The sequence below is a fragment of the Ailuropoda melanoleuca genome, chromosome 14 (assembly GCF_002007445.2).
Source record: "Ailuropoda melanoleuca isolate Jingjing chromosome 14, ASM200744v2, whole genome shotgun sequence".
Classification (NCBI taxonomy): domain Eukaryota; kingdom Metazoa; phylum Chordata; class Mammalia; order Carnivora; family Ursidae; genus Ailuropoda; species Ailuropoda melanoleuca.
Window position 1 is genome coordinate 29,532,017 of NC_048231.1, and position 23,297 is coordinate 29,555,313.

At 41.8% G+C, this 23,297-nt stretch overlaps 1 protein-coding gene across 8 annotated transcripts in view; it reads right to left on the reverse strand.

The window, feature by feature from the left end:
• Positions 1-22,489, reverse strand: part of RPS6KA5 (ribosomal protein S6 kinase A5) — a 200,113-nt gene extending 177,624 nt beyond the window's left edge. For 6 of the 8 annotated variants that reach the window (XR_004620273.1, XR_004620272.1, XR_004620270.1 and 3 more), the window contains exon 1: positions 22,116-22,483. Coding sequence is in view for 2 of the 8 variants with exons in the window: in XM_034642631.1 (XP_034498522.1) it covers positions 22,116-22,215 (100 nt within the window). In the remaining 6 variants the exon portion in view is untranslated. Of the gene's footprint in view, positions 1-22,115 lie in introns of all 8 variants that reach the window. The other 2 variants (XM_034642631.1, XM_034642630.1) reach the window with 2 other exon arrangements.
• Between the last annotated feature and the right edge of the window lie 808 nt (positions 22,490-23,297).

A 23,297-nucleotide genomic window follows, 5' to 3' on the forward strand; every position in this document is an offset into this window, starting at 1 on the left:
TGTGGATAATATAGGTAATAAGGGCACGCCTATGGGTAATAAAGATGTGTATATAACATAACGTCATTTATGTAAAGAGAAAGACATGTAAAACATCATTATGTACTGTAATTTATGGACACAGACCTATGTCATAGAAGTATAAAAGCATAATTGGGATGACAAAAAGCAAATTCAGGATAGTGGTTACTTCTGGAAAGTAAGACAAAGAAGAGAATAGGATCAAGGAGGGGTACAGAGGCTTCAACTGAATTAGCAATGCTTTGTTTCCTGAAAAACAGATATTAGTTCAACATCACAAAATATTAAGATTAGATAATGCTAGTTGGTAGGTTTATGGGTGTTCATTCGTTACAGCTACTAGAAAAGATTCATGCTATTAAAAGTGACCTCTTAAAACAAAACAAAACAAAAAAACTAAAGTAACGAGAATTAACCATTTTTTTTTAAGATTTTATTTGTCAGAGAGTGAGTGAGAGAGAGACAGAGAGAGTGCAGCACAAGCAGGGGGTGCCACAGAGGGAGAAGCAGGCTCCCCGCTGAGCAAGGAGCACAACATGGGACTTAATCCCAGGACCCTGGGATCTCAACGCAAGCCAAAGGCAGGCTTAACCAACTGAGCCACCCAGGCGTCCTAAGAATTGACAAATTTCTAAAGATACAAAAACGGCTTTTCTTCCTTGGCTTGCCACCCTCACTCCTCACCACCACAGACCTTGCACCACCTCTAACTTGAAAATAAATAAATGAATAAATCAAGGTATGTGCTTCTTGGGTAGGGTGAAAAATCAGTCATGGGAAAAAACATTAGGTAGAGCTGTTTCTGCAGTCCAAATATCTGTATTAACACCCAGTTTTGCCACTTGTAATGTGTGTAAACTCAAGCAAAGAAAGCCCTTGACCTTAGTCTCCTCTTTCGTACCACAAAGCCAGTAACACCACTTCAGCACAGGGCACTCGATGACTTCAGAGAATGCACAGGTAAAGCACTGCCTGGATTACACTAAAAACAGCAGTCACAACTGATCAGTGGTATAGTCAATCTCACGCACTGCCTCAAAAGAAAAGAGTGGTTTCTTCCAATCTTCTGGATGGTTCACCAGTGACACTGATAAAAATAGTAGGGTCAAATGTCTTCTTGCCATGTCCACCTGAAATTGAAGTGTTTCCAAAGAAATTACTCCACAATTCTAGCTTCATGTGGCTTACTTAGTATTTCTTTTGAGTAGAGCAAAAATGTACCCTTGGGAATATGGAACTCAGAATATGAGTTCAAAATTTTTCCTACCAATAGTAAAACTAAGAAAATGATCTTTCAATTAAAAAATATTGAAAAGAATGCCTATTACTCATGGCACACAAATATCAGACAACTATCCCTTCTGTTCCCTTTTCTCTTTTTCCTTATTATTTAAGAATATGGAAAACTAACAAATCTATTTTTTGAACAAACTCATTTACAGAAACAAATTTCCCTTCTGACCTGTATATTAGTAAATCAATGCAGTCCAATGTTGACTAATGCCTACTATTTATAACAATATCTTTCTGCAGGGAATTCTGAATAAAGTCAGTCTTTTTCATCCCATGAACTACAATAAAGCTTTATATATCTCTAACTTAATCTTCCAAAATTTTGTCTAATTTTTGTGTCTAATAATCACGCCTACAATACCAAATGGAATATTGTAAGTAACAAATGGATTACATGGGTCCCTTAGTCTGAGAAGAAATTGCTCTCTTTTAAAAAAAATGTTTATATTTTGAAAAGTTGGGTAGAAAAAAACCAAATTTCTATCAGTAGAATATATAGTAATTATTATGCAAAGGGCCTGAATTTTCACATATCCAGTTTCCTTAAATTCTTTATCATGAAATTCTTTATTTCAAAACCAGTTACAGAAAAAGCACAGGCCAGATATGGGAAAGGCGCTAAAAAGTAGCAGTAACTGACCACAAGAGGGGATTCTGGCATACCTACGCCCAAAGTTAATCAGACAAATTGGGCATTGTACATTTAAGAACCCAACTTTGGGGGCGCCTGGGTGGCTCAGTCATTAAGCATCTGCCTTCGGCTCAGGTCATGATCCCAGGGGCCTGGGATCTAGCCCCACATCGGGCTCCCTGCTTGGCGGGTAGCCTGCCCTGTCCCTCTCCCTCTCCCCCTGCTTGTGTTCCCTCTCTCGCTGTCTCTCTTTCTCTGTCAAATAAATAATAAATAAAATATTTAAAAAAAAAAGAACCCAAGTTTGTCTTTTTTGTAAGTATGGAATTTTAGCCATGTAGCGCATAAAATATGTCTTATGTAGAAAGTGGCAGAAAGACACTTATACATTAAAACAATCCATTAAAAACATTAATTTTGCAGAACCTTTCACAAATAGTGTTTAAAAAAAAAGAACAAACCATGAATCATTTTAGATTCTTGAGTTTTAACTAGTCAACAATATTCCAGGTAAGAAAAGATATATATGAAAGTCATAGCAATTTTTTTGAATTCATCAATCAACATTAGAAGCTCTATGGGAGAAAGTGGTACTTTTGTTATCTTAAACTTTCGTAGTATTATAATACAAAGCTGATCATTATTCAAACTGTCTACTTAAAATGGTATAGTTCAAAAATTTTAAACGGTACATTCAAATTTTAAAACTGATGATCAATATTATTTTAAAATACTCATTATTCACAACTAATAGAGGTGGCATTCATCAACTGATTGTTTCTACTCTGCTTTAAGTAAATTAATCTATTTAGTGGGTACATACTACGGTAACACAACAAAGAAATGTGGTTTGTGGGTTTCACAATTAGATGGGGGGAGGGGAAACACAAATATATAATTACAATGCAATATAAAAATGTAATTATTAGAAATAAAAGTAGTTAGGAACACAAAGAAGTAGCAAATATCTGAGTATGGTAACTGGAAAACTATAGGGAAGACTTCAAAGAAGAGAAGAATGCCAAGTCTGAGCTGACTGTTTCAAAGTACAGAGAAACTCTGGCTAAGGGGGTTGATAAAGGCTGCCTGATTTTAAGTCTTCCTGTTCACTCTCCAAAAAAAACAAAAACGAAAACAAAAAACACCATAAAACCAACAAAGAGAGGAAATAAAGCCACATGTGACCCATGCCTTGGGCAGGATTAAAGAATACCACAACCTGGGGCACCTGGGTGGCTCAGTCCATTAAGCATCTGCCTTCAGCTCAGGTCATGATCCCAGGGTCCTGGGATTGAGCCCCACATTGTGCTCCCTGCTTCTCCCTGTCCCTCTGCCCCTCCCGCACCCCCACACATGCTCGCTTGCTCTCTATCTCAAATAAATAAATAAAATCTTTCAAAAAAAAAAAAAAAGGAATGCAACAACCTTCAAATGACCTCTAGTAGAAAAACAGACCAGATTGTAACCAAGTTCCCACCACCCCCACAGCCAAGTCTGCCAGTTTGGAGACAGGGAGGGACACCTAAGAGACACTGAAAAGAATAGAGGACCACCGAGGACTTAGACAAAGCAAGAAAAAATCATGCTCCTAAAGTGTCTAAAATAAAAGCCAAAAGATTACATGCAGACTTTAAAGCACTAGCTAGGAAAGAAGGGATTGGACAGAAATGGCAGACTTGGAGAAGCACAGCTTCTGAGGGCAAACCAGATAGAAGGAGATGTACCGTTGGGAATATGGAAGTGAAAAGAAAGAAGGGACTAAGAAAACAAGGACGCCACAGAAATGAAAGAGAAACAAGACATGTCCCCCCCACACCATCCATAAAAGAAAGTGCACAGAGGAGGATGCTACAGAACTCTTCAAGTAGGGAATGAACAGATACACAAAAAAAGCAGGACACAGACACAGAAAAACAACTGTGAAAATCAGAAAATGCTAATAAAAACATTTCAGCTGATAAATCCCTCCCCCTCTTTTTACTGAAGAAAATGGTAGGACAACATTCCAAACTCAATTTAAAATCCTCAAACAAGCATTTGTGATATGAAAAAAAAAATCCTAAAACAGAAATACAAAAACTAAGAACAGAAATGAGCAAACAAACAACCGAAAAAAGAAACGCAACAAGAGCTGAACTAGAAAAGAAACAGAAAAATGTACATTTTTCCAAATAGACTGTGTGGAGTGCATCTCCCCACAATAAAACACAGGGAAAGGAAAGAAATGTATTGGCAAAGGAATGAACATGTTCACATTACAGCTTGCAGACAGGTGAACTATGAACAACCTTACGGACAAGCAGGTAGGGCCAGATCACAAAGGATTTCGAAGGACAAGCTAAGGTCTATTGATTTCATCTTCAAAGGTGGGGAGGCAGTATAATCAAGGAAGAGGGGCACGTGTTTTGGCTTTAGATGAACTCAATCTCTACCACTTACTAAGCCTGTGACGAGCAATTATTTCTACCACTCTAAGCTTCTTATTTGTAATCTGTGGTTGAATGGATGGATAGATGGATGGATGGACGGATGGACAGATGGATGGTTGGGTAAGTAGACAGACAGACACAGGCACACACACACATATACACACACAAATAACAATTGACTTGTCTGAACCTGGCTTCCTCCCAAAAGCAGAGCATCACAAAAGGACTTGTATAAAGATAACTTGATCGGCAGGAGAAGTAAAGGACCACGAAGGGTGAAACTGGAAAGGAGCATGAACCAATACGAGGGCACCTTATTGGGATGTTCATTGCTGTGGGCAACTGAACTCAATCTTGCCAGACTCTCTGAAAATGATTAGAAAGCTGTTAGAATTGTCTGTGCAAAGACAAGGAGCGCATTTCTCCATTGGCTCCTGCTCCCTCTAGTTAAGGGTTGCCCTAGCAGGAGCATTCACTTGCAGGCACTTCCAGGCTGAACAATGAACAAGCGAGCCCTCCTACCTATATCTCCTGCTAGGGTGCCTTGGAGAAGCCCTGGAGCAGAAAGGTAAAGATGGGCAATAAGCATACTTGAGATAAGGGCAAAGTGAGTCAAAGCTTGCATGGAAGAGTTGGAAATGATGGGAGGCGGTGCTCCAGAGGCAACGGATAGAATATAGCCCAAATTCTCTTCCATCTGGGTCACTGAATACATATGTATCAAATCACCCCATTGTACACCTTAAACTTATACAATGTTATATATCAATTAACTCTCAAATAAAGCTGGAAAAAATTTAATTAGTCACAGAGTCTTTCCACGGAGAAGCTAGCATTGCTACTACATAATGGTGACAGGGAGGAGCTTATCTTGAACTCAAGGAATTCATGAGGGTGTTTGTTGTTGCTTGGTGCCTGGTAAGTAATGCTGCAGATGCATTTAGAGCAACCACAGTCCAAGGGCAAGGCAACTGAAGGCTCAGATCCCTCAGAGATGAAGGTCTTAACATCCTGGTAACATCCTGGGCTGTTGTCCATTTTGGTGGTCCCATGATCTACTAGCCATTGCCACAGATGTCTGTGGGTCAGAGCACCCTGAATGCCACTCCGGCCCATTATGATAATTACATACACCTTGCCCTGATAAATGCCACCATCTGGCCTGTTATTCCAGAATCCTATCATTTCTATGGACACTAAAGAACCTAGTTCCATGGAAGCATCTCCTATCAAGTCCAGCCTGTTTCCCCTCACCAGGGCATTCTGTATTACCCTGTTAAGTGTTTTTTCTTTTTGGGGAGCCTGCCTAAGGAACATGATCAGATAGTATGTTCTCTAGTCTCATAAAATAAATCCTTTCTAATATTCTTTCTTCTCTAAGACTTCTGACCTTGATACTCTGCCAAAGCCATTCTTGCATATTTATCTAATTTACTATAGGTCATATTAATGTCCAAGCTTCAAGAAACTATACCTGCATTATAGTAGGACCAGGTTACTAGGATTTAAATCCTGAGTTATGAACAGTGCTCCCATGTTAATAAAATCTCCCCCATCCAGCCTCATTATTCTACCACTCCTGGCCCCATACCTTCAAGATCCACTCCCCAACATACTCCTCTGTTCCTACTGGTACACATTAGCTAGGTCCTGGGATTATTTGTCCGAGCATTTTCTCCCAGAACAAGAATATCCCTGATTAGATTATGCCAGGGTTACATCTAGTTGTTCTAGAGGCAATAGGTGTCGAGGGTGGGGCAGATTCTAGAGAGGACAAGCATCATTTTGGGAGGCATGAACCTAAGCCAGTTCTTTGCATGGTCTCCAAACAAGGGAAGGCTATTCTGTTCTAACAAGGCATTAGTTCTGCCTGTCGAGAGGATCAGGGAAAGTCAGGGGTCCAAAACTGTCAGGCTCATCCACCCAGATGTTCCCATCACAGATCTCAGGCTCCTATTCTTTCCATATGAGGTTGCTGACTTTGGCCCTAAACACTTGTCAAGGGTGTACAGAAGGAGAAGTACCATGAATGATAAAGAATAAGGGACTTATATAGGGGCTTGGCCTCACACAGGTATAGGAATTAAACCGCCCATATAATACTGCTGCTTCTGCATCTGGGGCTGAATCTGAAGACAGCAGGGTGGGCAAGTGGAAAGGAAAGGTGGACATGACATGGCAAGGAGCAAAGATAAACCGCAATCCCAAAGACAAGCTACCACCCATGAAGACAAATAAGGACCTGTCTACCTCTCACTACCTTCATACCTCCAACTGTGACGAGACAGGTACCCTGGGGAAAGGCCGCACACCCTGACCAAGGATTCTAAGAAGTTGAGGGAGGTGATCCAACAGGAGCTAAAAGAACTGCAGGCCTGGTTAAAGCTGCATGCCAACAATATGACACAGCAGATTGGCAATGACGTGTGGGAGCTGCAACAGTGCCTAGTACCAACCTTCACATGTAAAAGAAACACGACTGCTGCCTCACTTCTGCCTTTAAATCTTGCTCAAAATATCTCTTGTGGCCAGTATTAACCCAGAACCCGGAGGGGAGTTCTGGGAAATGTCATTCTCAGTTTAACTCAGTTGACACAGTACAAACCCACCAAAGAACATATACAGCTCTACCACTCTTAAGATTAAATCCCAGGCCAGCTTTAGCATCGGCTGTCCTATCATTGCAGGCAGTAACCATCTTCTCAAATGCCACCACAGAGGATTTTCTCACAGTGTACCCTGCATTGATAGTTGCCTGGCCTACATCTGTCATTCTCTTGTTTGCAAAGTTTCCAAAGGTAAAAGAGGTCAGTCGACTTCAGAGTCCTTTTATAATCACTATTGTCCCCATACCACTCAAGTCGCAGAGCTGTGGCATTACCCAACACTTCACCTTCCATTCAATGCCACTTCCAATGTCTGGCAGGTAAGAGTCTCAGTAACTGTTCTGTCACACATGTCAGGGGTGACTACCGATGATGTCCCTGTTGCAATCTCACCAGGGAGTGACCCACTCCAATACCCAGTATCTGAGGTATGCTTCCTAGAGCCGCTTTAGGTACTGTCTTGGCTGGGGTTCCTGTGCACATGATTGATCTGGAAGGTAATCCCAGTGAGGAGGAGTAAGAAAGAACTCAGGAGAGTGAAAGAGGGAAGGAGGAAAAGCCCATACAAGGATGCATTATCAACTCAATGTAATCTGGACCTTTTGAGGAACGTATGGAATGCCCCTCAGAATTTTCCACCCTCAGACCAATACAGAGAAGCACTTCTTATGGGCTTCCATCCCCCATCACTGAAGAGTGCCCCAGTGGGACGTTCACTCCGGACGCTTCTGGGGTTTGCCCTTGCGCTTGCTAAGCCAGCTCCCCCTAGGATCCTAAACCGTAGAACAGGAGTCAAAGTCCTGGTGCAGAAAGTGAAAAATGTGCAGCACGGGGATCTGAAATCCGACACCATCAAACTGAAGTGAGTTACTGAGCTGAAGCCCACACAGGACTGCTGGCCCCAGCAGGACTCCAGAGGGCGGCAGCCAGGGTGGAAGCTTGTGCACTACAGCTGTCAGAGACAACACTAATCACATCGGTGTGTGGTGAGAATTCAATGAGACGTACAAAATGCTTGGCAGATCTCCTAACATACAAAGCTCAATAAATGATAGCTATTACCATTAGGTTGGACACTGATCTAAGACTGTGGTAGTGGCAATGGGTGAGCAAGAAACAGATAAGGGACATATTTCCGAGTTATAAACTGACAGGATGGGTCTCAAAGCGAATGGGTAGGCAGGGAGAATGTGAGGTAGAGTAGGAAGCCCAGGACGTTTCCAGCTAGGGTCCTGGCAGGATGGAGAATGACAGTGCCACTAAATATAATATGAAAAGCTGGAGGAAGAAGCATTACTCAACCTGAGAGTGGAAGGGACCTGTGGGCTACCCACATGTTTTATGCTCAGCAGGCAGTAAATAACTGATCAGAAACTCAAAGAAGAAAGCTAAGCTGAAAACAGACTTGGACAGTAGTTCAAGCCATGATGATATTTGAGTTCCCAGAAAGAGCATGTACATTTACAAGAAAAGAGGGCTGACAGGGGATTATCAACATTTCTGAGACTCGCAGAGAGATGGAGGCCAGGGAAAGAGGGAGATGGGGCAGCTGGCGAAAGAGAAGAACCAAGAGGAAGGGCACGGTGTCCTTGGGTGAAGGGAAGACAGTACAAACACTTGAGCACCAACTGCTGTGAAAGCGGTTAAATCAAACAGAGCCGTTTCCACTGGATCAGGAAAATAGGGAGACCTTGGGGATTTTAGAGGGAACCGTTATGCCCAACAGACTGAGATGCGAGCCTGAAGTGACAGCACGTCAAAGAGTGAACAGGAGATAAAGAAATAGAAACAGCTGTATAAACTGCTCTCTCAAAAACTGGTGGAAAAGAGAATGACAGCAAAAACTAGAGGGCCACCAAAGATTTTTTTTTTTTTTTTTAACAAGACGATTCAAATGTGCTCGTGGGAAGGAGAGTTTGAGGATGAGGGAAAGAGGAGGGAAAAAAATGGAGTAAGCTCTCTGAGGAAGTGGAAGATTGCAAAAAGAGGTGTGAGAGCACAATCTGACTCAACCCTCTATTTAATACGCTGGGATTTATTTTTAATACACCAACTAGGAAGTATGTATTTAGCATCTAATTTGCTGAGACCAACCTAATAAAGTTATAAAATAACTTTTCTTATGAAATCTTGTCCTTTCTTACTCAACATTACAAAAACATAAGCTTCTTGGATTAATTTTAGTTTCAGTCAAAAGGTGACAATTGTATGCAGTGAGAAACAAATCTTCCTCTGCTATTTTAGCTCTTTTTTCTTTTTGTCAGGGGGAAATAAATGATTTCTAAAACCATTTATCAGATGAGCTCTAACCCTGGGGGTGTCCAGCACTGTATCGACAGCATGCACATAGCTGTGTGCTCTAAAATCTTTAACCCCCATCTGCAGGGTCCAACTAGCCCAACTGCAGGGAATGTATTTGGGCTGGAAAATATGCTAAACAGCCAGCACATCAGGTTCCCTTTAACTGCCAGGTGGTAAACTATTCTGAAGCTGTTTAGATTTGTGGTTGGGCCTCAAACCATGTCTCTGGACAGCATTCTGCTGGAGGCAGAACAAAGTTATATTTAATATCTGTGTACTTTAAAACAATGCTGTCCACTTTGCTCTTATTGCCGGGGTCACTTACCTTGAAGACTCACTGTACTTCTGGTGTATAAAACAGCAGTGTTTACTTATCCAGCTGATTTTGGAATGACATGATTGGGCCAATGTGAAAACTGAGTCAATAGGAAAACAAATGCTTGTAAAGCAGAAACAAACAGCCTTTTTTTCCAATACGTGTACCAAATAAATTTAACTTAGAAGAACTGAACTAAATATAAAACACTTCAAAAAGAAGAAAAAGAACATTATGCTTACTAAGAATTTTGGCATGATCCAGAGAACATGTTCAGAGAACTGACCTCTGTAAAAGCACAGAAGCATTTCAATGGCTCTGCCTGAAAACCTCTTTTCTGTAAGCTATTCTACAACATTCCGTAAACTCTCATCTTATAGCGTGTACGTTGTGTCAACTTTTTGTGTGTTTTTCTAAATCTAAGAATTTTTAAAAGACCAAAATAACAATTTTTTTAGAACAATGAAGTGATTTTTCTCTTCTTGAATAAAGAATTGCCTTTGCTTCACAATTCATGGAGGAGAAAAAAAATACACGAGCTCAAAACTCCCGTATCTTCCTGCCACCAAATCTACAAATGCACCTGTATCCTCTCCCTCTTCCCTTTTATTATACTAAGAACAGTGGCATTCTCTTATCAGAGGCCAATCTCTGCCCCCACTTCATGTCCCCCTTCCTCTCAGGGACCTTGCTGCCGTCAGCTATCCCCTCTCGCTGGTATAGTTTCAATCTCTCTCTGTAGTGGATTCAGACTAGTGGTATCTAGCATGTTCTAGCACCACTCATCTTAAAACAACAAAAAACACCCACCTTGAACCCCTCCCCATTTCTCTCTGGCTAAGTCCCTGTCTTTAACCTCCTCCAGAATCAAGTCTCTCAAAGTTGTTTTCACTCGCACCCATTCCTCATCCTGTTCCATTCTGGCTTATCCCACCAACTCATCCCACAGTTGCTCCAGATAAGGTGGTTAGCTGACCAGTCGGATCTGACACACTCCTGGGCTTCCACAAGCCATGGCACTCCTGGGTTCTCTCCTGGTTTTTCTTCTGGGTGTTCCCCCTCAGTGTCCCTTCGCAGCAACTCCTTTTCTACACATCCTCTAAATTTTAGAGTGTTTCAAGGCTCAGTTCTGAGTCCTCTTCCTCTCTGCATTCTACAGTCTCTCCTAAAATGATCTCACTTCCACCTGGGCTTTCAACGTCAGCTAAATGCCAGTGATGCTAGGACCATCACCTGCAACACAGACACCTTCTCCAAGCTTCAGACCCATACCCCACTAATGAATTAAAGTACAGTGGTTTAGATGGGCCTTGGGCCAGACTGCCTACATTTCAAAACTGGTTCTTGTACTTACTTCCTGGGTAAACCTGAACAAGTCATGGAACCTCTCAAAGACTCAGTTTCCCCGTCTGTAAAACTGGAATAATAAGGTTATTGTCTGGATTCAATGAGTTGGTGAAAGCACCTGCCAGGTGGCACAGGGCAAGCTTTCATTATCCCTGATTACTATTACCATATATGCTCATTAAAATATATCAAAGGCATCTCAAACTTGCTTTGATCCACATAAAATTGGGTCCTATCTTTCCTGCCCACCCCACATGCATCATCCCTGGTTCACCATCTGTGAGTTCTAAGGCAGAATTCTAAGATGAGCCCCCCATGACCTTTTACATGATCTCCTTTCCCTTGAGTGAATGAATTTGATATCACTCTTGCAGTAAAGGGATTTTTATAAATTTAACTAAATCATTGGCCTAATGATAAGAAGATTATCTAGGTAAACCTGACCTAATCACACAGCCTAGAGAAGAGGATCTAGAAGTCAAGAGTCCAAGCATGGAAGCACTTGAATTTCCATTGCCTAAAGATGGAAGGGCCAAATGAGAAAGAATGCAGATGGCTTCTACAAGCTGACAGAGGCCGCCGGCTGCCAGCCAGCAAGGAAACTGGGACCTCAGGCCAACAACTACAGGAACTAAAATCTGCCAACTACAAGAATGAGCTTGGGGGTGGATTTTTACCCAGAGCCTCCAGATAAGAATAGTGTGGCTACCACCTTGATTTCAGCCATGCTGGGAGGACTTTTAACCCACCAAACTGTGAGCTAATAAATGGGTGCTATTACAACCCCTGAATTTGTGGTAAGCTGTTATGCAGCAAAAGAAAATTAATACACCATTTGAACAAAAAGCACCTTCAAACATACATTTGTTCCAGCCAGAAACCCCCATCAATACCACACCAAGTTCTGCTGACTCTATTTCCTAAAGACATCTCAAGCATATTCACAACTCTTAATCTGTCCCCTACTCCAAATTGTACGTTCCATCTGAACTTCTGCAACAGCTCTCAACTGGCTTCCCTTCTCGCAATCCTCCCGCTTATTCTCCTCATAGCAGTGGGAGCCATTGCTTACAGTGCAAAACTAGTCTTGCGAAAATCCTTCAAGGCCTCACACTGCACTCAGGATGATAATATCTGAACACCTTATCATAACCTTCAAACCCCTGCACAAAATGGCCCTGGCTACCTTTTCAGCCTCATTTCCTGTGACTCACCTGCTTGGATATGATGCCCAAGCCACAGAGGCCTGTCTTCCAGTAACCCCAGTGTGCTAAGCCATTTCCCACATTAGGACCATCTGTGTCACTTCCCCCCACTCACCACCCAGTGAGAGCCAGGGCCTCAGCCTGAATGCTACTACCTCACAGAAGCCTTTCCTCACCCCTAACATAATGCCAGGCCCCCCAGTTAGACTCTCTCACAAAGCCCTGTATTTCTTCACAGAGTTTTTCACAATTGCAAACATATAGTTGGTTGTATGATTATGTATTTAAGGTATTTCTCTTAGATATAGTTCAATGAGGGTGGGAGCCATATCTAATTTGTTCCTTGCTAAAACTCCGCATCTGGTACGGTGCCAGACAGACAGCAGGAATTCAACTATCCTTATTGGATGAATAAAACTGTGGCTGTTTTGCCCAACTTATACATGGCAAAGTTAGGTTAAGATTATGAGATTGATTTGTGTGTGCACTATGTAGCCACAATTAGGATGCTTCCTTACAAAACAGATGATGTAAATATAAAGGACAAATGGGGGTAAGTTCATGGGAAAGTGTCACTGCAAAACTGCTAGGATTCAGTGTTCATGCCTCTTAAGGCAACAACATATTTAGATGAGGTGCAACATTATCCTTATTGCATATTTTGAATAGTTTTTCCTTTAGGAAAAACGTATAATTCCGCTCCAGCATTGATGTGGTTAGAGGACAGAGTGCTTCAGTTGACTGAATTTTCCAGCTAATGAAGGGATATTCCACTAACGTAGAAAACGGCCTGGTACAAAGACAGCCCTGTGTATGCTCACCACCCTTCTGCCAATAGAAGTATGCCTCTATCTTATTGATTTCTCATTATTCCTCTCATTTTATCATTAAAAAAAAAAACCCAAAGTGCTATTAATCAAAGACCTCACTTTTTTCCTTTTCGGAGACATATAAAAATAGCAAGAACACCATATGACAAAGATTTTATTTAAGAAGCAAAACACTGAATAGAAAGTCAAATATCTTCCCATATTGTCCATATTATTTATGCTTTGTGTATGTAACTGTATTTAATTCCTCCCATGGTCCAGAAAAGGTTCAAGGCAAATTACCTGGATAAACTAAAGCATAAGAACGAAGAAAGAAAAAGAAGAAAGATTAGAGACATAAAATGATATTAAAAAGAGGCTCGAAGGGGTGCCTGGGTGGCGCAATCGTTGAGTGTCTGCCTTCGGCTCAGGGCGTGATCCTGGCGTTCTGGGATGGAGCCCCACATCAGGCTCCTCCACTAAGAGCCTGCTTCTTCCTCTCCCACTCCCCCTGCTGTGTTCCCTCTCTCGCTGGCTGTCTCTGTCAAATAAATAAATAAAAATCTTTAAAAAAAAAAAAAAGAGGCTCGAGATGCATGCCAGACCACAACTGTATCTGCTACAGGCTTGAGCTGTGGAGCTTTCTAGTACCAGTTTGAAAAGGGGGACACTTCACAGCATTCCTATGGAAAAAAGGACAGCTGGTCAAAAGCAGCTCAGCTAGGGTTGGTACTAAGATCAGAAAGGAATGTCTTCTTGGGGATTTCTTAGAGAGGACACCATTCTACTTCTACTAAGAACACTTGTTACCAGTTTCTACTAAAATAGTTGCTTAAATAACTGACTGCTTCACAGTGTTATCATACCCAGTTACCCAGGCCCAGGGCAAAATGATCTCTTGGCTCATCCAATCTTAAGCACGATTTATTAGTTTCCTATTATTGCTATTTAAAAAAATCAACATAAACTTCATCGTTTATTAACAACCCACATTTGTCTTCTTGCAACTCTGGAGATCGGAAGTCAGAAACTGGATCTTACAGAGTTAATATCAAGGTGACAGCCGAGCTGCGCTGTTTGGGGACACTAGCGAAATATCTAATTAGAAGCTTCCAGAGGCTGCCCGCACTCCTCAGCTCATGGCCCCTTCCAGCAGTGGCGTCACTCCAGGCTCTGTTCCCACAGCCACATCCCCTTCTCTCCCTCTGCTGTCATCTTCACATCCCCCTCTCCAAGTCTGACCCTCCTGTCTCCCTCTTATAAGGACCCTGTGATTACATGGGGCCCAATTCGGTCATCTAGGATAATCTCATCTCAAGAGCCTTAACTCAATCACATCTGCAAGGTCCCTTCACCACGCAAGGAAACATATTCACAGGTTTCAGGTTAGGACACGAAAACTTGAGGGGTGTGGGTTTCTTTATTCAGCATACCACACAAGACTCCATCATTTATCTATCTGCAGCTACCTAAATTGTAAGGATGGTGTCAGAAAACAGTAATGCAAGGCCAAACGTACACGGTAACAGTAAAGCTACCAATAGGGAGCTTAATCAAAAAAGTTTTAATTCAAGAGTTAATCACAAAATCCTTTTAAGTAGCAAGTTCACCTTCTATATTCTAAATAATTTGATATACAAAAATATTATTTACACAATTTTTTTGTCAGGAACACACTGGTTATAAAAAGAAGCACACCTACACAAAAACTTGAGTGTGAAATAAAGTAACTGCAATACCAAGTACTGTACTAAAAATTGGGAAATTTACCTCCCTTCTCTCTCTGCAGAGGGGAGAATGCCTACTGAATATTAAAAAAAAAAAAAGTGAGATAGCTCACTCAGTACTTTGGGAAGGTATAAAGTCCAGGCAGCTTACTTGATTTTTGGAGCAACAGCTATAGCTGAACCCAAAGGGACATTGCTAGGGACAAACATAATGAGGGCAAGATTCTATTTTAAACCCTATTCATCTTCCTTGACAAACCAGAGAAATGTAGGAGTGCTCACACCTTTGAGGTGCATAAAGAGATCTGTAAATCATTATGGGAGCTCAAAGGAAATAACTGTGACAACCCCTCCCTCCCACAGCATTCTGGGACTGACATCTCTCAACAGTGTATTTAATTGCGAAGTTTCAGTCAACACATCATGTTATTATGTTAGATTTTTCCGTAGAGTTTTCACCAAGCATCAGCTTCTTTTTCACAGGAAGAATTCAATCCTGCCCACCAAACCACTTATGTCTCCAGGAAGCTGAGGTTTCAAGATTCTTTCTTGCTTTGGAGTAGAGATTAATGCTCGGTCTGATACAACATGAGACTTGCCACCTGAGAAGGTTTTTCTCCCCAGTAGACTGCAAATACAAAATATATTTGAATCCCTCTTGACTTAAGGACTGAGGACTAAGATTTAACCCAGGAATGCAAGATAGGCTTAACATCTCCAAATTAATTAATGTAATACACCACATCAATAAAACAGAACACAAACACCACATGATCATCTACATCACTGCAAAATAAGCATTTGACAAATCCAATGCCTTTTCGTGATAAAAACACCCAAACAAACTAGGAGAAGAAGAGAAATTCCTAAACTTGATACAGGGCATCTATGAAAAACCCACAGCTAACCTCATACTTAATGGTAAAAGACTAAATCCTCCCCCCTAAGATCAGAAACAAGGCAAGGATTTGTGCTCTCACCAATTCTATTCAACATTTTACAAAAGGTTCTAGCCACGACAATCAAGCAAAAAAGTTAAATAAAAGATACGCACATTGAAACGGAAGAAGTAAAACTATCTCTATTGGCATATCTTATAAGTAGAAAACTTATATAAGTTTCTTATAAGTAGAAAATCCTCAGATATCCACTAAAAAAAACTATTGGAACTAATAAACTAGTTCAGGAAGGTTGCAGGATGCAAGATCAACATAAGGAAATAAATTGTATCTCTATATATTTACAGTGAACAATCCAGAAATTAAAGTAAAAAAATTCCTTTACAATAACATCGAAAAGAATAAAATATTTAGGAATAAAGTTAACAAAAGAAATATGAAGTTATACTTTGAAAACTACAAAATGTTGGGCGCCTGAGTGGCTCAGTGCCTTTGGCTCAGGTCATGATCCTGGGGTCCTGGGATGGAGCCTGTGAGCTCAGGTTGGGCTCCTTTCCCAGTGGAGAGTCTGCTTCTCCCTCTGTGCCTCCCCCTGCTTGTGTGCACTCACTCTCTCTCTCTCTAATAAATAAACAAAATCTCGGGGCGCCTGGGTGGCATAGCGGTTAAGCGTCTGCCTTCGGCTCAGGGCGTGATCCTGGCGTTACGGGATCGAGCCCCACATCAGGCTCCTCTGCTGTGAGCCTGCTTCTTCCTCTCCCACTTCCCCTGCTTGTGTTCCCTCTCTCGCTGGCTGTCTCTATCTCTGTCGAATAAATAAATAAAATCTTTAAAAAAAAAATAAAAAAATAAAAAATAAATAAACAAAATCTTTTTTTAAAAAAAAGAAAAAAAAACTACAGAATGGTGTTAAAAGAAATGAAAGAAGATCTAAATAAATGATAAAACATTTCATGTTCCTGGATCAGAAGACTTAATAAGCTAAAATGGCAATACTCCCAAAACTGACCTACAGGTTCAATGTGATCCCTACCAGAATGCCAGTTGGCTTCTTTGCAGAAACTGACAAGCAAATCCTAAAATTCCTATGGTAATTCAAGAGACCCAGAATAGCCAAAACCATTTGGAAAAAAGAAAAACAAGATTGGAGGACTCACACTTCCAAATTTCAAAACTTACTAAAAGGTTACAGTAGTCAACAAAATGTGGTGCTGGCATAAGGATAGAGTCCAGAAATAAATCCATATATCTACGGTCAATTGATTTTTGACAAGGGTGCCAAGACAATAAAATGGGGAAAGAACAGGCTTTCAGCGAATGGATCAAAAACCTAAATGTAACAGCTAAGACCATAAAACTCTTAGAAGAAAACAGGCATAAATCTTCTTAACATTGGATTAGTCAATGATTTCTTAGATACAACACCAAAAGCACAAGAAACAAAAGAAAAGAGAGAAATTGGACTTCATCAAAATTAAAGACTTTTGTGACCATAAGGATACCATCAAAAAACAAAAACAAAAAAGCAAAAAGACAACCCACTTTATGGAAGAAAATATTTGCAAGTCACATATCTGGTAAGAGACTTATATGTAGAATACATAAAGATTCACATTCAGTAATAAAAAGACAAATTAACCAATTAAAAAATGGGCAAAAGATCTGAATAGACATTTCTCCAAACATAGACAAAGGGCTAATAAGCACATGAAAAAATACTTAACATCATCAGTCATTAGGGGAACACAAATCAAAACCACAATGAGATACATCATACTCACTAGGATGGCTACAAGCAAAAAGATAATAACAAGGGTTAACAAGGATGTAGAGAAACTGGAGCTCTTGTACATTGCGACTGGGACCGGAAAGTGGTACGGCCATTTTGGAAAAGTTACAAAGTTAAACACAGACTTACCATGTGATCCAGTAATTTTACTCTTGGAATGTACCCAAAAGAAACAAAAACAGAAACTTATACACAAATGTACATAGCAGCATTATTCACAATAGCCAAAAGGTGAAAACAATCCAAATGTCAGTCAACTAATGAGGTAAACAAAATACGGCATATCATACAATGGAATAGTATCTGTCAATTAAAAAAAATGAATTGAAGATAAATGCTGTAACATGGATGAATCTTGAAAACACTATGGTCAGTGAAAGAAGCCAGTCATAAAAGGCTATATATTGTAAAATTCTATTACATGAAATGTACCTAGGCAAATGTACAGAGACAGAAAGTAGAATTAGCAGTTGGCTGGGGATGGGGATGGGTGGTGAAAATGTGGAGTGGCTGATATAAATGGGCAAGACATTTCTTTTTAGGGTGATGGAAACGTTCTAAAATTAGATTGTGGTGATGGTTGTATAACTCTATAAATATACTAAAATTCACTAAATTGTACAATTAAAACAAGTAGATTTTATGGTATGAAATTCTATCTCAAAAAGCCTGCTAATAAACACTGCTGCAGGGCGCCTGGGTGGCTCAGCTGGTTAAGTGACTGCCTTCAGCTCAGGTCATGATCCTGGAGTGCAGGGATGGAGTCCCACATCGGCTCCCTGCTCAGCAGGGAGTCTGGGTCTCCCACTGACCCTCCCCACTCTCAGGCTGTTTCTCTCTTTCTCTCTCAAATAAATAAATAAAATATTTTTTAAAATATAAAAATAAAAAATAAACAATCCTGCATCTACCTTGCTCTTTCATTTCTGATCACCTGTTCTGGGGGAGCCAGCTGTCATGTCATGAGGACATGCAAGCAGCTGTATAGAAAGGTCCCCAAGGCAAGGAAATGAAGCATCCTGCCAACATGAGAGTGAGCTACCTTAGAAGGGGAAGCTCCAGCCCCAGACAAGTAACTCTTCAGATGACTGCAGTCCTGGCCAACATCTTGACTACAATCTCATGAGAGATCCTGAGTCGGAACCATCAAGCTAAGCAACTCCTGAATTCCTGACCCACGGAAATCATGTTGCTTTAAGTCACTAAGTTTTGGGGTAATTTGTTACACAGCAATATATAATTAATACCCCTTCCCTGATCCTCTCTTCAGTGTTAGGCTCTCTCTCCTGATGAAGGACATCTAAGGAAATGTCTTCCCAGCAACCCTGCCTCTCCTAAGCGTTTGGTTTCACCCCCATCCCCATGTTCACAGTAGCAGCTGTCACATTAGTAAATCATGATCCCATTCCCTGGCCTTAATTGAATGATCTGAAAGTGGGCATCTGACCAAAGCCAGGTCAATAAGGTCCTGCCCTGAAATTTCTATACCTGAAGTTGTGGAAAAGGCATTATCTGTCCAACATCTAAAGCTGTAAGATGTAAAACTTGGGGTCTGTCAGTAGCCATGTTCTTTCCCATGTGGGAAATGTAGATGGCAGTGGAGAAGGATGAAGCCCATCACATGGAAATAAGGACAGATTCAAGATGAAGGGAGTATAGACAACATACGACTCTAGTTCCAGGGATTTCTGATGCAACCCTGCCCTTCCAATGGGAAGAATGTATCTGTCTTGTGACCCCGCCATCTAAAACAGCACTCAGTACATAATAGTGAAATATTTATGAAATAAATGAATGGGTAAAATAATGCAATATCCTTCCAATAATACCCCTCTCTCTCTTTCTCTCTCTTTTTTTTTTTTGCTGTTGTTCAACAGAGAGATTTGATTATTTAAAACCTAAAAGTCCTAATCTCTTTTTTGCTACCTTTACATTCTGTATATCTATAATTATACTTATGGCAATATATCCTAATTACTGGCTCACATGGCCTCCCCACCCCTACTATCAGAGGGCAAGACATGCTTAGTCATTTTTGCTATCATCAGTACCATTTAGCTTAGAAAACAGAAAGTGTCAAGAAATGTATGCTTAACTGATTTAATCAATCCTTTACTCTTCATTCTTCAGTTTTTATAATTAATGTCCCCAATTTATCAACGACCTAACATCTATAAGATACTGAGAAATACAATAAATCTATGTTTGTTGCTTGGTCCTGCATTTTCATCTACTTAATGAATTCATTCAATAAATATCTGAGAACCTACTAGATCCCAGGGGCTGAAAATGGACAAAGGACATGGTGTCTGCCCTCAAGAACCCTACATTCTAGCACAGACAAGTACATTGATTATTACAGTACTGTGTGTTAGATGTTATTGCAGATATACACACAGGCTGCTAAGCAGTAGCAAGGATCATGGGGAGTTCTACTTCAGAAGGCAAGACATACACAGAAAAAGATGATAGCCAGCAATGTGACATAGGCTAAGCACCAAATGAGTGATTTGTTTTCTAAGTTACATGGGGTTAATCTGCACACTTTAAGAAAAGGTACCACCACAGAGTGATTTTCAGACTTTATATGCAACCAACCTCTCCTGAGTGCCTCACATGTGCCAAGCAAACTGCTTCGTGCTCTTCCAGCAGGCTCACATTCAACTCTCTACATTTTGTAGTCGAGAGATGTGAGTCTGAAAGAATGAAGACTTGCCCAAGTCTACACAGCAAGTAAGTGGCAGAGCTAGGATTTAGAATCAAGTCTTCCAATTCCACATCCGGGTATACCGCGCTACTCAATCTACACAACTGGAACACTTTCCATGTGACTTTCATTGGCTTTTCGTTCATCCCAGAGCATACAATACAGTGTTGGGCACAAATGCGAAATCACCAACTGCTGACTTGATATGGTTATAATGCCTGTCCACATTTTGAGACGCAAAGGACCACATCAGATCAAATTTCTTTGGAGCCTATTATAGCATCATGTGCTGACAAGAGTGCAGTTGGCTGAAGATGAGCAAATCTTTCAAGTTATATTTTAAAAGGACTTTTGACCACTATATCCGGTCAGTTGTTCCAATGTTCAGCAATAAATCAAAATGACTGTTCATTTCCTTTGACAGTTAACAGTACTAATGAATTCAGTATAATCTCACCATCTATCAGAAAAATTTCTAAAACGCAAACTTGAAGGTGATGATTCACACGGTTAGCAGGGAAGGAGAAGTAAAGCAGTACTCACTGCTTTCTACAAAACTAGCATTGTTTGCAAAACCCAGAAACTGAGCAGTTGGTTGACTACTCATAGCAAGTAGGTTGCTCTTTGGTTATTTAGCAAAAAGCTGCTTGTAGCATGCATCATGGTCAGTAGCTGAGGAGCATATGACTTCAAGTAGCTTTTGTGATACAGCATAATTCTACATATATAAATCAGTGAATTGTTACATAAGATTTAAAAAAAAGAAATTCAAAATCTTCACATCAGAGAGCACCAGACACTGAGCCTGGCACAAATCAGATATTAATACTAAATAAAGGTTTACTGAAAAAATGACTTAATGGCCCTTTGAAAACATAAGTTGTCTACTAAACGGAGAAAGAAAAATCAAACCAACCAAATCCACACAGATTATGTTAGGAACTCATAAAGATTACGGGGTAACTAGCTCAAGATACAGAAGAAATTCACAACGACCAAAGGGAAAAAAAAATGTTGAAATGAGTGAACATGCATTTGACATCCCTCTTAAATTAAGTCACCACACTGGCACTCAGTGGAATGCTAACCAGCCATCTCATTAGAAATAAAAACGAAAAGAACAGGTGACAGATCTAACTTTACAATCTGTCCAAAATGGTAACAAGGTATACTTGGCATATACCTGAAATCTGCTGCATAAGCTCTCTGTCTACATAATAAAAGAATATCTCTATATGCCAAGCAAGCTGAATCATAAACCTTAATAAATGCTCACAAGAACATTGATAAATGTATTAAAATGTATTGTCCAGAAATGAAAAAGTATATCTAATACCAGACTGGGCTCCACAAATCTAAACCCAACTGTACTGATTAGTCCAAATAAACATTTTCCAAAATGAACAGCTCGGACCCACACAACGAATAAAGTAATCTAACAAGTATAAAGCTTGGGACAACTCTGGTGATCTGAAACGTTAGAACATTAGAACGTGAGCGCTTAAGCGGACTGGTTTAGTCACTTTTATTTAGAGCTTTACATTTACAGAGCCTTCTTCTCAAGAGACCTCTGAAAGAATTCAAGGCCAAGTATAGTATTTCACGATAATTGCAAATAAAAGCGCTCAGACCCAGGAGCCCGCGATCCCTCTCTGCCTCACTACAGACTGGACTCATGAAAAGCCCTGGGGACAGCCATCCCTTGAGCTCGCGCAGGACCCCGGCACCTTAGGGGATGGTTCCACAAACCCCCACTGGGACCACCTCTAGGGAAGCAGAGGAGTGGAGGAGAAGCGAGTCAGGCTCCAAAACCAAGCGTCGTTCACCCCACACTGAGGAAGGCGCACCTTTCGACCCGGACAGGATGCAGTGACAGATCTGTCACCTGTGCGGGAAGGGGGCGCGAAGACATTCTCAGAGACTAGTGCCAACAGGCAGCTGTCCACGGCTCCGCGGGCCNCCGCGCGGGCACCCGCGTGCCCCTCGGGGCGCGCCCCCGCGCCGGGCCCGGCCGCCAGAGGGCGGGGTCGCTCACCCGTCCGCAGCTCGTGCTTGACAGTGAGGAGCTGCTCTCCCCCGGCGCCGCCGTCCCCGCTGGTCCCCGCGGCGCTGCCGCCGCTGCCGCCCTCCTCCATCTTCTGCCTTTTCCGATCCCGCGGGGTCCTACGCGGGGACCCGGGAGACAGAGGACGCCCGGCCCCTCAGAGCTCCCGCTGCAGCCCCAGAAGCCGGGTGCGGCGGCTCCAGAACTCGGACGCAGCGACGAGTCTCTTTCCCGCTCTGGCCACACAGCTCGCTCCTCCGCCTCCTCCCCCTTCGGCGGGCACCGCTAGTACCGCGCAACCAAACCGCCCCCTGCTCCGCCACCTCCTCCTTCGGCCCGCTCCGCCCACAGTCAGCAAGGTAGGGGAGCCATTCTAGCCGCTCTCTCTTATTGGGCACAGGGCGCGCGCATCTGTCAACGCCGGCTCCCATTGGGCAGTCCTCTCTGACGCTTCAGGGGCCTCCCCGCCCCGCTCCTCGAATTGTTGTTGCTTGGCAGGGAGGCAGGAGAGGGAGAAACGCTACCACTCCGATTGGTGAGAGCTGAGGTTCTGCTCCGCCCATTTCCGCTGGTGCGCACGCGCAGTCAGGACCTTCCCTTCCCTGACCTCCCCAGAACGGTCACACCCCTTATTCCCCAGCTTCGATCTGTTAGTAAACAGTGTCTAGTAGTCAGGAGGCGCTCGGAGTCTGTGATTGGCTATTGCTGAAAGAGGCGGGGAGGGCTGATTGGAACTTTTGGTCCGCCAATCACCGTGGACAGAGGAGGGGCCTGACGGGAAGCGCTTCCCACACACGTGTTTGCTGATATCGGAGGGTCCCAGTGGGCGATCCCCAGAGGTGTTCCCAGTTGGAAGGCGGCGTGTCTTGCGCTAGTGTGCCCAATACCAGTTAAGTGGAATTTGTGCGGAAATGCAGGTAGTTCCTAGACTTCGCAAAAATTCACAATCCCAGCTCTCCATGAGGACGTTTGCAAAGGATAGACATTTCCAGTTTGTACGAGATACATCCAAGGCACCAAATGGATACAGAGATTAATAAAATACAATACAATCCCAGCCCCTAAACAGCTTCCAATACAAACATGAGAAACAAGTTGTATATACACAGGAAAGATAAAGCAGAATTTGAAACAAAACGGTCATACAGAGAATCGCCCAGATGTCAATAATTA